Genomic DNA, 16014 nt, shown 5'->3' with positions numbered 1-16014 from the left:
AAAACAAGGTTATTAAGAGTACAAACACAATCGCAAATATAAAAATAAGATCGTTCTACAGTAGGTTGCATACTGACATCGTAAAAATCATAATAAAAAAACATCTTCCAGTGTTTTATTGCTGGGACTTTGGTCTTGAAAATGTGTATATTTGGTAAGCTCCTAAAAAAAACTGAAGTTAAGACAAACTAAAAATGAACTGTGATGGTAGCACTCTGTTCCTTTGCAAACCAATGCCTCAGTATTAGTTCAGTGCAGTTTAACTGTCAGTTTAAAGTGTTTAACGACCAAAGTGACCTGCAGTTTTTTTACCATGACTCCTCTAAAGACCTTATTCCAAACAGAAAAAGGACATTTGGGGTCCGTGTGAATTTCAGCACAACAGGATACAAAAACTGAGCTAAGCTAGATTCAGTGCAGGCGGCGGCGCAGCAGCTTGCTATTAAATTAAAATCCAAATTAATTGTGAATTAGCAATACTGTGTTTATCTTCACGTGTTAAACTGTTACAGCTGTAGCTTTGGGCTGGCGTGTGTAATGTTTGTAATGTAATGTATGGCTCAAACATTCAGTTTATGTCTGTGAGATTCCTCTGCTGTCTTTGACAACAACCTAAGTCACATGGAATATGTTGTGGTGTGGAGCTCTGAGGTCGTTTGCGTAATCTACTACCCTGGACGTCAAATGCTTTGCACAGTGCAGAGCATCTAAAAATAATTCTAAATCAAGTTTCCTACACCTTTAAATATTGCTTGGGTGGTCAGTCTGCAAGAATATGACATTTGAAGTAGAAGTTAATCTGGAGCTGAGAGCTGAAACTCCCTGATGGTCGAGCTAATTCCTGAGAAAGCCTCTCACCAGCCTCACTTTGAGAATAACATCATTTTCTTGTGACTACACATTTTCAAGGATGTGTTGTTTATGATCTGATCAGCTCACACGCTGCCGTGTACCCAGATCATTGTCAGTTTATCATCAGTTGAGAAATGAATCAACAGGTTTGCCAGATTGTGTCTATGCCTCTATTGGAGTTTATCCATCTGGGTTTAAAATAATGTATTCCTCAAAATAATCACTGGCCAGAAATGTACATATCCCATGAAGCAATGCAGGGGATCCATCAAATAATATGGTGGTCTGTTGCAAAATGTTAAACTGGTGTTTCATCATAGCTGCAGTTATTTTTACACCAAATGTTCCTCTCATCCTGTAGTACACAGGAGGCCACTGAGAAGTGCTGGTAAATTTAGGTTTAGTTTACAATACAGTGACTTTTCCATCTCATATAACAAATAAACCAAATGAAATAAATGAAAAAGTATTTCATGATGCTAATGCTAATGAAAAAGGACTTTCATTCAGATGCTCTGAATAAACTGTGACTATAAACTCATGGAGCATTCTTCTTCATGCCCCAGGCCAGTCAATAACATCCTGTCCTCGCAAGGGTGAAACTTTATACTTGAAGCACAAGGATGAATGAATAAATGGCAAAAAGTGATGCGTTGGTCAATGCTCGAAAAGAAGGCTGTTTGAAAAAGTAAAGGAGCATGACAGGAAGTGATGTCGTCATGCCTACCAGCTGATGTGGCTTCACAGCTTTACGGTCAGTTGGGATGGCTTTGCTGATGGTTGGCAGGCATTTTCTCTTGGTCCACAGTTAGGTACACAGGTCACAGAGAGGGTCAAAGCAAGTGGAAATGGCAGCTTCTGTCCACAAAGGCTGAGCAAGGGATCATGGGACGTTTGGTCATTTAAAAGTCAGAAACCGGTCTCATCAGATGCACGTTGATCTCAGAGGTTAGTCTCATCCCAGGTCGGGTCGTTCATGTTCTTCAGAACTCTCCTGACAATCCTTTCCAACTCTTTCCTGGCCCGCTGCTCCTCCTCCAGCGTCCTCTTCATCCTCTTGTTGTCCTGAGGGGAGCGACACAGGAAGACAGGACAGGAGAAGCGGAGGAGTGGAGGGATGATATGAGATCGATGTGAGAAAACGGATTATTTAGCTTGAGCACCACAGTCCAATCTCTCATCTTTGCCCAATAATACCACAACGGCAGCTAAAAGAGCTCTCTCAAATCTTCAGTACCAACAGAGTCTGACTCACCTGTTTTAGCTCCTGGACCTCATCTTTCAGACTGTACACAGTGTCCACCAGACTCCTGCAGGAACAGAGCAGTGACATACCATCGACTGTCGTTTCTCATATTCACACAGTGAGAGCATACTGTCACGTCTCCTCCCTCACCTCTCCTCCACCACAGTTTGGCCGTTGCTCCTGGTCTCCTCCACTATGATCTTCTCCTCCTCTGGGAACAACATGTGCACGTCCTTCCTGCTGGAGCCTGATTGGACACGGACGACAGTGTAAGTCGTTAACCCAACACATACATGTGCACGCAAACTTTTTAGTGGTGGACACAGAGTTCAAAGAGGACAGTACACACAGGCACTTGTTGTGTATTATACATTGGTCTATTTTTCCTGCATACAGTTAAATGGTTGCAAACACCTTCATATTGATGGGCAGAGTGTTACATCAATGGATCAAAACAACAAACAAGTGTAGAGCTCCAATGATTAGCCAATTAATCAATCACCAAAACTTAATTTGGAACAATTTTGATAACTGATTAATTGGTAATGTCATTTTAAAGCAAAAATGGCAAAACTCATTGGTTCCAGCTTCTCAAATTTGGATATTTTCTGGTGTTTTGACTCTGATTTGATAGTAAATACATTAAAATAATCAATGAATTAAACACATACCCAGCCATTTAATATACTGACTGTACTATTGGTCATATACTAAATGAAGCTACTGTATATTCATGGCTCATTCACAAATACTAATTATGCAAAATATACTGTAGATCCACACAGACAAACACACAGCAGGCGAAAAGGTTTGAGACACTAAATAGATCTATGTGTCTTTCCCTAGTTGTAAGCTAGCTGGTTCGCTAGCATACAACACCGATATCTTACGAGAAAAAGAGGCAGTCCTGTAACTATGGGCAGTCCAGATACTGTCATAATCCGAATCCTCTGACTGGTCAGAACAAGGCGGGTTGCTGGGGAAACCAGCGACGGTGAGGCTGGTGTCGGCGAGCACATGGTTGTGCATGAGGTCAGTCCCTTGCCAGGCTGTACCATAAAGTAACCGGTAATAGATGGGGTTCAAACAAACCAAATTGAATGGTGGAGGGATGAAGGGAGGAGACCAAATCATAATGGAGAAAGGGATGAGGGTTTGGGATAAACCATATCATAGTTGTAGACATTTGTAAAAACATAAAAAATCAGATTTAAACCAAATGTAACCATAAATAAATGGTTTTAAAAGAATAGGAGGAAGGTGGGTGAAATAATAAAAATAAAAAAAATCAAAGTTTGAAGGACGGGTAAAGCAGAGGAAGACATGAAAAGACAGGAAAGAGAAAAACACTGTTAGAGCTGACAGCAGAGAACAAACAGTGGTTAGCAATAAGACAGACAGCCGTGTCTACGCATATATGCAAGTGTGCAGATGTGTGCGTTTACTCACTGGAGTTCAGAGTCTGTCGCGTCTTGGCACTGGTACAGTACGCCTCAATCACTTTCAGTATCTGAGCGTCCTCCTCTAGAGCTGCCGTACCTGAGAGGACAGGGCGGAGGGACAGGTGACATGGTGGAGGGAGACGACTCTCAGCTACACTCTCTCTGGCAGCCATACTGGAAATACAGTTCTTTGCAATGTTGCAGCGAACTGCAGCTGAAACTTCGCCTGAAGTCCAGTTCCAAATGAATTTACTTACTTTTTCTGACAGTGAAGTCCTCTTCTGAGGGTTTCCTCTCTGGTTTCCTCTTCGGGAGCAGCTTCTTCATGTTCTTCGGACTCTTGCTCATATCCTTCACACAAGGACACAGAACTATGTAGAGTAGGAATGCTGCTCCAAATTTAACTCTTGAGTTTAACGGGACTCAGAAAGAATGTAAATCTTTGCTCAAAATGATTCACATTATTTCAGTGGGTTAATGTCAAGTGAATTAATTGTGTAAAAACATCCTCATTTACTCAAGAGGCTCCCAGATCCCAACACATATACTATAAATAGAAGTGTATAGTATAGTTATTCATTTTAGTAAACCAGTGTACCTCCTTCTGGCAGAGAGCAACTGAGGGCCGGAGTGGAGGCGCAGGGCGAAGGCAGCTCAGACTCCAGGGTTTGGGTGTACTCGGTGGCTCCAGGGGCCCCCACATTGGGTTGCTGCTGAGGCCCGTCCCATATGAAGAGGGATGGGGAAGGGTGTGGTAGGTGTGTCCAGTGCTCCCTCCACGAGACTCCGAGTGTCTGGTGGGGGTGCCAGGGTGACTGGGCAACTGAGAGGAGGAGGTGGGTGGAGCGGGAAAGAGGACAGTAAAGTGGATGAGGATCTAGCGACTAACTAGTTAATGGACTTATTCTTAAGAGAGCCTGGAGACTTACTGTGTGACAGACGGACTGAGGCTTGTCTGAGTGTCTGTGGCTTGCCGAGGTGTGTGTGTGTTTGGTGAGAAGGTCCAGCCATTCCTGTAGCTCATGCTGACTGTTACATGCCACCTGCATCCGCTCACACTGGCCACCTGCATGACAACACAGACACCACACGTGTAACGTTCAGAAGAAGGACAAGCTTTCCCACACCAGACACGGCCAGTATACAGAAAGGAACGCAATTAAAAAGAGAGAGCTCCACTAGCTAAATGAGAGGGAGGACTGACCGGATATTTCAAAAGCATTCCGCAGATTTTCTCCGTCTTCTATTCTGGAGATGAGCATTCCTGACAGTGGTATCTTCCCCTGCAGAGACACGCAGAAGCGCACGACGTGTAAATCAGCAGACCAGAGACCAAAGAAAAGTGTGAACTGAGCATATTTATGCAAATGTACCTGATAGATGAATCCACTCATCCTCAGGCTGGCAGAGAGCATGAGCAGAGTGTGAGGGAAGAGGATGAGGTAGCGTTCATTTGACTCCTGAAAAACAAAGAACCTTTTTACATTCTCTTCTGCGGTAACTTAAACTCAACACTCTTGTCATTTGGAAGGGTGTATTTCCAATAGTCTGAAGGTTTCTGATGAGTACCTGACAGTTCTGTGTGTGGACTGTGGTGTGGGACATATGGAGAACAGGGCCCAGGGTTCTGATGTCATCCCCCTCCCAGTTTCTGATTGGCTCTGTTAAAATCTGCAACTCCAGGTCCTTCTTCTTCCTCACCTCCTGACACTGAACCTGAACACACACACACACACAACCACAGAAGCAGTCACAGGCACATGAAGCATTTTTAATAAACTCTGTTGACTGTTAAAGCTCAGGAAACTGATTCACTGTCAGTAATCCTTCAGTATGCTGAATGCCACTAATGTGTATGTGTGTTTGAGTCTTACTGCAAAGTTTTTAAAGGCCGTTATGGAAGCATGGAGGTCAGCTCTGTCAGGGTGTTGGTCCTGATACAAAGAAACACATTGAAGATATTATTTTTCCCAGGATCATGCATGGGGATTCAGATCCTGCTGGCAAGTTCTTGTTTAGTAGAGATATGTTAAAACAACGAAAGGACTGCAGACGGACAGATTCAAGCTTACCTCCATGTGTCTGTCCAGTTCTTTCAGCAGCGTTGGGTATCTGTCCAGTCTGGTGAAGGGTTTACTCAGACTAGTGGTCAGAGCCAGGATCCCAGGAGGGGGCGCCCCTTTGGATTCCATGTACTCCCCCAGTTCCTCACTGTGACGCCACGCCAAACACACAACATAAATACAAGGCACGAGCGGACACACCTGCAAAACACAGTGTTTCTCTGACTGCACCTGTGTTGTGTGAGCACATTAACAGCAGACGGGTGGTTGGAGCAGTAGGCCACGTAGATGATCTTGATTTGGGGCATCAGGCTCAGGAAGAATCCCCCGATCCTCTGCTGGCTCTCTGGCAGTCTTCACACACACAACAATGACAGCGTGAGCATTCAATCAGTTAGTCCTCAGGAATTCAAAGTGTCTTTAACTGAGAGATGACATTCATATTAGCATTTATTACAAATCTTTCAAACTTAAAATTCATGTTCTGCTGTCTCTAAAAAGAGACCTGCTGTATGTTTCTTCAGTCTACCACTAGATGTCGCTGTTGCTTTGATATTGGCCATTATCAGGTTTTCATTCATCTCATTTTTATTCTGCGTCTAATGTCAGTTAATTGCTTAAATATTTGGTCTGTAAAATGTCAGAAATAAATAGCAAAATGGAAAAAAAAACACAAGAACATATTTTCAAACTTTTGTCCGACCTAAAAAGTTGGAGTATTTTTGAATAAATCGTTTCAGCTCTCTTGTCAACTCTATACTGTTGTAATTTAGGACTAACACGTGCAATAAACCTTTTACTGTACCATGGCGAAAATCCCACTGTGTCAATTATTGCATTTAATAGATTAAACATAACATATATATACAGGTAGACATTGGTGCACTGACTTTGTGTGCTCCTCCAAAGACTGAACCAACATCTGCTGGAAGGTTGAGATCTCCTCCAGATTTCCCTGAATGTGACTGATGTCAACACTGCTGAGTCTGCAAAACAGTAATCCATGCACAGTGCATTTTGTAACAGTGCTTGTACAATATGGGCTACTATATATGCGGTACTATATATATGGGTATTGGTAACGATATGCATGTGTGCAGCGCTACCTCTAAATAAAACTGTTGAATAAAACAGGAAGAAGTGTAAAAATAACCGTACCTGTCTGTGGGGTGAAGTGAGCGCAGGTATGAGCCCAGCAGACTCTGGAGCTCCCTCGAATATTCATTCTCAGTTTCTAGGATGTTTTGCAGGACCTGACGCAGGCCGTGAGCGATATGAAGAATAAGTAATGGAGAAGATGAGAGCAGTTCAAAATCTTTTTTTTTCTATGTAGGAAGGATGGCTGTTTAGAATTTGAGTTGAATTAATCATCACATGTCTGGTTTCAGCTCTGGGGAACTGTGATGGACATTTTTCACTATCATCCGATGTTTAATATACTAATTAGATAGTCAAGAAAATAAATGACAGATAATGAAAATAGAAAAATCATTGGTTACTTCTAGTAATGCCAGTTTTCAATCACTGAACCCATACATATGAAACACAGAATTCAGATGTAATAGGTTACTCTGCTCCTACTCCTACTCCTGCTCACCTACCACCCTGTGGTAATGAATTACTGCATTTTAGACAAGTAACACATGTTGCTGTGTCTCCCCTCAGGACCGCAGGTAGTAAAATTGAACTCCAGTCATTTTTTTTTATGTCTTACTGATGTGAAAGAGAAACTATAAAACCCAAAGCCTGCGTCTTCTACTCATACGAGCCTCCGTTGTAAAGCTTTTTAGAGGCTCCATTAGAAGAAAGAGAAAAAAAAGACTTTCTTTTTTATTTATAACTTCTTTTTGTTAAGCATTTCTGTCTGGGAACAGCTTTGACTTCAGGCAGGGTCTGTGACTGTGTGTGCACGCGATAGAGAGAGAGAGAGAGAGTCAGGTACCCCGACCAAAGATGGGCTGTCTGGAGAGACTGTGGCAGCTTGTTGCATTATTAAAGCGCACACAAGCACTCACACACAGCGACAGAAGCCAACCTTGGGGCAAGGCTGCCCCAGAAACCACTGAAATGGAAGAAATAACCTACATTACATCTGTGGCACTCTCACTCACACGCTCAGCCAGACGACAACACACACACACACACACCCAAATTATCACATGCTTATGCACACACAGACACAGCTACACAATCATTAATTGGATGTGTGGATGAGGCATAATTGATTTCACAGTCCATAAATACAACAAGAGATAGAAAGCACACACACACACACACACACAGACACACACACACACACACACACACACACATGTATGCTCCTGAAAGAATGAGGACAGTTTTAAAACAGAGCCCGTTGAAAGTATGATGCTCACCACGTTGTAGTAGGTCTTATTGATGATAGAGGTGTCAAAACCTTTGGGGGGGCTTTTCAGTGTCCCAGACTTTGGCTTGTCTGATGACTTGTCTATAAAGCAAGAGTGGGGGGGGGGAGAAGGACACACAAAACAGGCATTTATATTGATTTATACTTAAAATTACGAACATTTCATGTAGCATACGTGTTTTTGTTTGGTAAAATATATACAACAGAGATGAGCGGTCAGCATGAGCAGTGACAACCGACATACTTGAACAGAAAATAATAAGTGTGCAAACTCATCCCATAGGACCCAACCAGACCAGTCATATCCCCCTTCAATAGAATTACACAGGAAAATGTGTCCTTTCTGAAGTTTCCAGCAGGGAAATGATGTAGCCATACATGCTGCAAAATGTAGGACGGCCATTATTGAATGCTTCAATTTACTCCATGATGTCATGTCATTTCACCGTCCTGGTTATTGTTTTTTCAGCTTTGTGCTGCCTATAATAACATCATGTACTTCAGTTCACTGTTGTCCCTTGCATTAGTTCAATGACTGCTATATAACCTATAGTTCGGCAGGCAATTCACTGCTGTTCACCCGACAAACAACCACAGCTATCATAAGCTTGGGTCCCTCAAACATCAAACTCCCACTGGCCATGTGGATCTGCCTCCATTCCTCAGTGCTCTGTTATCATGGTCTTTGTTTTCTGCAGAAAACTTTAAGTCAGGAAGTTCCTTTCTATACAGCAACTTTGGAACTTCCTGTCTTTGTGTGCTTGCAGGGTTTCCTTCCTTCGTCTGTTGCTTCCCGTCCTCAGAAATCAACCAACACAATCAAACAGGCCACAAGGATACAGCTCTGAGAAGCGCGGGAGGATGGGTGCAAATTAATCCATATTCTTAATGTTGTTCTCATATTTCTATGACAAACTCACCGGCCTGAAAATGTGAAGTCTCTGAAAGGAATGCCTTCAAACACTGAAGTTATCCTTAACCCCTTAGGAATTTCTGATTAAATGAACCGAAATACTAGCTACACATAAATTTGCATTCATTACCGTATGTTTCAAGGATAACTAAGTCGGTCAGCTTCCATAAGAAACCATACTACAGCTAAAAGAAAGCAGCAGTGCAGGTTACTGGTGTTAATATGAGACCTACACACAGATTTGTAACTGACAAATGACATGGACTTGAATGAAGCACACCCACCGTTTCCTTTCAGCTCCCGTACATAGTTACTGGGGAACCACCCGGACTTGCCGTTGAGCGAGCCTTCCCACCAGCCACCGTCCTCCTGGCGGATCACGTTGATGATGTCGCCCTTAGCGAAAGAGAGTTCGTCCTCATTGGTCTGCTCGAAGGGAAAGCGTGCCTTGACCAGCAAGTGTCCACACCCGCTGCCCTCTGACATGTCCTGAGGAAGAGGAGGACAGGGAAGATAGAGCATGAATAACATCAGGAAGGTGTGTGTTTACTAGTAAGAGAGGAGCCTCCGTGGCTTTTTTTTCTTGTACAGAATATCAGCTCTGTATATCTAACCCCAGTCAGTGTTTGTCCACCATCATTACTCGGGAGATGTGTTGTTGTCGTTGCTATGGTAACTCACCAGGCTGCGATACTGAGGCAGAATCGCTTTAGAGGAGCGACTCTGAGTGTTCAGAGAGTCAAATGACTTGATCCTCAATGTTGAGGCGTGTGGCACGCACACGCTGTCTTCAGAAACACCTAAATCTGCACACAATGGTTCAATTAATGCTTAAACTATTAAAGTGTCTAAAATTCATTCATTGTGAATCCTGGTAAGATCAAATTATTCTATACAGCTAAACAGAAAATGACATTATAGCATATGATACCACTATTAGAACTACTTTTAATAATATGAATAAAAATATGAAGCTGTAAAGCATTTATATAAACACAATAAAAAAAAGAAAAGAAAAGAAATATTACAAACACACTCTCTCACACACACAAACACAATAATCTTACCTTCAGTAGCTTTATTAAGGGCAACCAAGCAGTTCAGGACCTTGGAGAAGTTCAGCCCCGACAGAAGGTCATTGACCTCAAACGGCTAAAAGTAGAAAACCCGAATAAAGAATATTAAAAATGAACTTTGGAACAGCAATAAAGTGAAGAGGAGTATGAGACAGAAGAGAAAAGAAACAACGCATTCACACTGTCATAATACATTTATGGAGCATGACGTGACCGAGGACACACAGCTGTCTCACTGACATTTCCATGCATGGATCTCACACTGAGATGTGATGATGAATAACAGAGCGAATATAGTTTTTAAAAGCACATTGTAACGTGTGGTTACTGAATTAGACATGTGTGGTGGTCCTGTTCCTTTGTAATACACCCTCCTCTGTTTTAGCCCTCTTTACTAGATAGAATCTGCGCTAAGAAAACATACGCCAAGCCTAAAAATGAAGAAACGCACAAGTTCAGTGGGGGTTTACATCTCTGAACCAACTGCAGTCTGGAGCAGGATTACTCAAAGTCTGAGCTCCCCCCTTGTAATCTCCCCATCACACACACACACACACACACACGCGCACACACATAATCAAAATACCTCTGAAGCCCCTAATCTTGTGTATAGCACACACTGACTGACTTCTACATTCCCAAGGCGTGAAGGTGGGAGCAACCTGGGGCGTCAAAGTCAAAGCTGAGACATCCTGATTACAGACTCAATTTAAAACTATTTTAAATCAAATACCCCAAAGTTAATAATGGCAGCAGCTCCACTATTCTTTAATGGAGTCCTCCTGTCAAGAATCCACTCGGTCTGATTTATACACACGGCCTGATTAGTAGTCCGAGCAGTTGATACACACTTTCACCCCTCCCACTGGCTTTGGGCCAGGATACACTGCTGCAGTGGAAATGTGCTACAGTTGCATTTGCACATATTTTATGTATTTAGCTGCCTCTTGTTCCAGTACCATGCTGTATCAATGCACTTGATCAATACTGAAATCTGACACTAAGAATGACATGTGTGGTGTCGGCAACAAAGACACTCTTATCCCTCACTAATGGAAAAAAAAAAAAAAAGTGAATTTGATATTGAAATACAAGTCGCACTATTAATCCCTGAAAGAATTTCGATGGTGCAAATCAAATAAATATTCTTTTCATTAAATGAAATGATAGGATATAAATATAAACTGATGCTGTTACAATTTGTAACCAAATAAAAGAGAAATAACTAAAGAACATGCAGTCATGTTCGTCTTTGCATGCTGCGCCTGAAGTGAAAAGGCTCTCACCTGTAGCTGTGACGTGCACGTAATCACAGCGTGCTTAAAACAAGAGCCAGCGACTGCTTTAAGAGCTTACCTGTTAGTAGGCAGCGCTTAATTTAATGCTGCAGAAAAAGCACTCTAAAAGCACCCAATCAATATCCCAGCCGATGAAGTTTAATTAATAGCAGAAGCCAAATTTATGATCTTATGGTTAATCATGGAGTCAGAACTCATCCACAGTCCCACTGGCACCGTCCACTCTGTAATCCTCCTCTATTGGACAGACGGTCTGTCTCGTCCTCTGCTTGTCCAATGAATTACTACGCTGATGTCAGCCAGGCTGCTGGTAATGGAGGCCTTGGCTTCCAGCAACATGGCTGACATGCGTCTAATCAACCTGATTGGAAAATCCACTGGCTGCCTGGCGTGTTGCATTACGTCACCCTCCCACCCTCCTCCTTCTCCTTGACTCCATTTCATCTTTTCATTCTCTTTCTATTGCTCCTTTACCACGTGTGCAAGGTTGGGGTTTTTTTTTTTCCCTGAGCCACCTCCCTCATTATTGACTGAGCTTTTAGGGGCGACCCAAGTGTGGAGCAAAACCTTGTTATAGGTCTGCAGCTCAAGACTATGTTGCATAATCTGCTCTTTTCCATTAGGATTCCTAGGCTAAGATCAATAGTGTGTGTGTGTGTGTGTGTGTGTGTGTGTGACTTCTCACTAGCCCTCTCTCCACACCCACTGTGGGGCAGGATGTGACCTGGCTTGACCCACACTTGTGCAAACACACAACATGCACACACTCTGATAACATTACAGATATCTTAGAAGCCAACAGCCAAACTTTCTGTGTTGATTTTGCACACAGATTATGATGTTACATCGTCTCTATCATGTGATAATCTTCCTCCACATGTCTCATCAATATTGCTTCAAGTAAAGACAGTATTGGCAACTACTCATTCTCACAAAACTTTCACCTGCTGTGTGCAGCTGTTTGAGCTGCGTGCACGGCTCCTCTTTATTCACATGCATGGAGTTCATCTGTGCCGGCAGGTTTTCGCAGCAATATACCTTCATATGAGTGTATGTCATCACATTTTGTCTACTAGAGGAGCAGCCTAGACAGCACTGCGTCACGCTTTCTCCACTGGAAGGGCACCCTAAGGGGCCCTGCATCACATTTTCTCCATTGAAAGCCACCCTAGAAGGCACTATATCATGTTTTCTGCACTGGAATCAGATTTTCTCCATTAAAGGGCACCCTAAGGGGCCCTGCATCACATTTTCTCCATTAAAGGGCACCCTAAGGGGCCCTGCATCACATTTTGTCTACTAGAGGAGCAGCCTAGACAGCACTGCGTCACGTTTTCTCCACTGGAAGGGCACCCTAAGGGGCCCTGCATCACATTTTCTCCATTGAAAGCCACCCTAGAAGGCACTATATCATGTTTTCTGCACTGGAATCAGATTTTCTCCATTAAAGGGCACCCTAAGGGACACTGCATCACATTTTCTCCATTAAAGGGCACCCTAAGGGGCCCTGCATCACATTTTCTCCATTGAAAGCCACCCTAGAAGGCACTAGATCATGTTTTCTCCTCTGGAAGGACACCTACATATAAGTATCATAAATTCTGCACTGGGCACCAGTGAGTGCATCTTCTAACGTTTCCCTGCACATTGTGCCTGCATGTAAGGCACTTTATCATGTTTTATCTACCTCCAAGAGGGCATTTTTGTCATGTAACTAACTATGAATCAAACAAACTACACACCGTGTGAGTATTTTCATCACTAATCAGCTACATTGACCCATAAAGACACCTGTCCAGGTGGCCCGTGAGAACAGTAGCTGTTGCTGCCCGGAGCCTTTAAAGGGAGTAACGGCTGAACATTAACGGCAGAAGAGACGTCACTGTCAAACAGCACGGTATGTTGGTTTAAATGGCGGTTGAAGAGAAAAACAGAGTTGTGTGTGTAAGTAGCGGCCTGATTTCTACACTTCTCACTGAGTTAAGAGTATTAACAGTTAATTACTGGTATGATAACTCACCTCCACACCGAAAGACCCGCAGCCTTTGAGGAACTCGCTGATGTTCCTCTGACAGTCGCTGTCGCCCCTCGGTTCCTGGAAAAACTACACACAGAAAGTAGCTAAATTAGCTTCAAATTATGGCACGAAATGTTGGCAAACTGTTAATGGAGGTGTTTTAGGTTTTTTTATTTATTTTTCCCCGCATGGAAACAATCTTATTCCAGGCGTTGCTGGTGCACTTGCCACTTGCTGCTCACCAGCATCAAGCTAGCTAATAAGTCCAACATCCGGTTTGAACTTTCAAAGTAAAGCATCGCTTGAGTGACGTTTTCACACATTTTGGAACTAAAAGTAAATAATACACCCCCCATTATTTTACTGCAGTTCGTAATTAATAATCTAGTTGTTGTAGTGTGGTGTGGCTTTATTTTTTCAGTTACTGTTTTTTTTTTGTCGCCCTAGCCTGCATTATTTATCACATCTGCCAAAAGCGAATGAAGAAGCAACTCTATTACAAAACATATATTATATAACTTTGAAACGAAGTCTGATAACGTCACAAAACTGGACAAGGTGTAGCAAAGGTGCTCCTAAAAAAGGGGTGAAATAAATGTAACAGGAGGTGATCCGCAGCTGCTTTTATGCCTTTATTTTGAAAGACGCACTGCCCACACTCTATGCGGACAGACGCTGCTTTGATTAAGATCTCCAGCCTCCCAGGGAGGTGGGATAAGCCAGAGGAGGATATGACGAGAAGTGTGTGTGTGTGTGTGTGTGTGTGTGTGTGTGTGTGTGTGTGTGTGTGTGTGTGTGTGTGTGTGTGTGTGTGACATATGTCCATATTCAGTATAAGTACATGTGTTATATTAGCATTATTAGAATTACAGCAATATGCAGGCATCACATTTATGCACATACATTCCTCCGTTTTTATCTCCCCCTCCCTCCTGAGAGTAATAGAAATAACAGCAAAAACCAAAAAAATTAGTCATAAACTTAGTTAGATTTGAAGAAGAAAATAAAAACCCCAAAATAAAAGCACATGAAGGTGAGGACAGAATGGAAATAAACAAATTATCACTGTGATCTTCAGCCTGTTTATTAGATAAGTAGTGTTCAAGAGTATCAGTAACATCACTACAATTTAAAATATATATATTTGATTCTTTATTATTCTCAGAAAGACACTTTTATGTCAAAGTGAGAACAAAACGCTGAATATTTAATTATGCCTACAATAGAAGTCTATAACTGGCTATTTAGGTTTATTTATTCATCCTGGAGCTGATCTGAGTTATCTCTATACACCATATATATCTATATCTAATGGGCTCTTTTATTCCATCCACTCACTTTGTCCACCGTCCCGGGTCTGAGCCGCTCCAGCAGCCGGCACAGCACCGCTCCATCCTGCAGGGACGTCTGGAGAAAAGCCTCCGGATCCGAGATGCTCTTCTTGGGAGACTCCAGGACCCCCAGCGTTATGAGCCACGTTACCGTCTGCTCGGCCGAATTCATGCCTGGGTCTCCGTTTGGCGACCAGAACAGCAGCGGCACTCTTCTGGATCTGGTTCGTCCGATCTGAGACAGGAGGGTCAGCCCCGCCTTGCTGGAGCATTACAGTCCGGCTGGATCGCACAGGCTTGGATCACCAAAACAGAAGGAAATAGACGAGGAAATGAGAAATAAAGGTGGTTCCTTCCTTTAACAGCTTCTTTTTGTCCACACTGCTCTCTCTCTCTCTCTCTCTCTCCCCCTCTCCTCCCTCTCTCCCTCCCTCTCAGCGGATGTTGGCATCACTTTTGCTTGTGTGCACAACTGTAGCAGCAGCAGCCGCGTCAAGTCAGCCGCTGTGACACGCAGACTTCCTGTGGCACTTCAAATTAAAAGCACGCATGCATACGCGGTAAGTGTTTTGCTGCCGTGATCTTCCTGTGTTCATCTATCCTGGCTGTTTCTCCGGATCAGAAAACGTAATAACGAGTATTGTAATTGAGCTCATAAAATGCAATATAAAGTAATTATCAATAGCATGGGCTAGAAAGGGAAAATAAGAAATTTATAAAAGGAAAGGGTCTGTGTTAAAGATCACCATCTATACGGCTCACAGAAGTTCTATTGCTCAGGCTACAATACTGAATATGATGCATATTTTATCTTAAACCCGCTTCTCTGCAAATTGAACTGAATGACATACAGGCTACTGTTGGCACTTTTGTTTTTGTGCGCCTCAGAAAATCTGAGCTTTTACTTTGAAGGAAAAACCGCGGTTCTACCGTTTTGCCCCTCGCTGTCTTTGATGAGCGTGACAGCAGAGCATCACGCAGGACCGTCCCACTGGTGACCATCACTCTAACTGAACCACACAGCGCAGACAGCCCAAATGCATGTGGATGAAAGGTATTCCTCATTACATTGGACAGATTCGTTCGCTGCACCAAACTCCATTCAAAAATCTACACATTTAAAATACGGGGCTGATTTATTAATGTAGCACTGAAGCTATTTCGTTGACATTTATTCTCCACATTGCTTACAATAAGTCTAAACTTTTGGTGGATGATTTTTTTGGTAAGAAGCATATTCATCATTAAAATTGCTTAAATAAGAGTTACAGCTCGGAAAAGCAGTGGGCATAAGTTGTGTTAATGCAATGATTTATTCAATGAACCATAACTTTGCTTGTAAAGTCGATTTCTTCCTGTGACTGCAGGGGCTTGACATCATTACTTCATT

The 16014-nt window shown here is 42.7% G+C and overlaps 1 protein-coding gene across 1 annotated transcript; it reads right to left on the bottom strand.

The window, feature by feature from the left end:
• Positions 1-1418: 1418 nt before the first annotated feature.
• On the bottom strand, positions 1419-14796 carry LOC139223754 (rho guanine nucleotide exchange factor 7-like). Its single transcript, XM_070855743.1, has 21 exons — positions 14632-14796; positions 13297-13380; positions 9970-10054; positions 9584-9708; positions 9187-9391; positions 7979-8070; positions 6762-6856; positions 6494-6589; positions 5835-5957; positions 5613-5751; positions 5415-5474; positions 5110-5256; positions 4914-5000; positions 4745-4823; positions 4470-4606; positions 4139-4363; positions 3798-3891; positions 3548-3637; positions 2249-2345; positions 2108-2162; positions 1419-1917 (listed from the first exon to the last, which is right to left on the bottom strand). Exons 1-21 carry the CDS (start codon positions 14794-14796, stop codon positions 1795-1797), a joined length of 2403 nt encoding a protein of 800 aa, XP_070711844.1. The 3' UTR covers positions 1419-1794.
• Positions 14797-16014: the final 1218 nt, after the last annotated feature.

The sequence above is a fragment of the Pempheris klunzingeri genome, chromosome 24, assembly GCF_042242105.1.
Source record: "Pempheris klunzingeri isolate RE-2024b chromosome 24, fPemKlu1.hap1, whole genome shotgun sequence".
Taxonomy (NCBI): domain Eukaryota; kingdom Metazoa; phylum Chordata; class Actinopteri; order Acropomatiformes; family Pempheridae; genus Pempheris; species Pempheris klunzingeri.
This window is presented reverse-complemented; position numbering and strand designations above follow the sequence as displayed.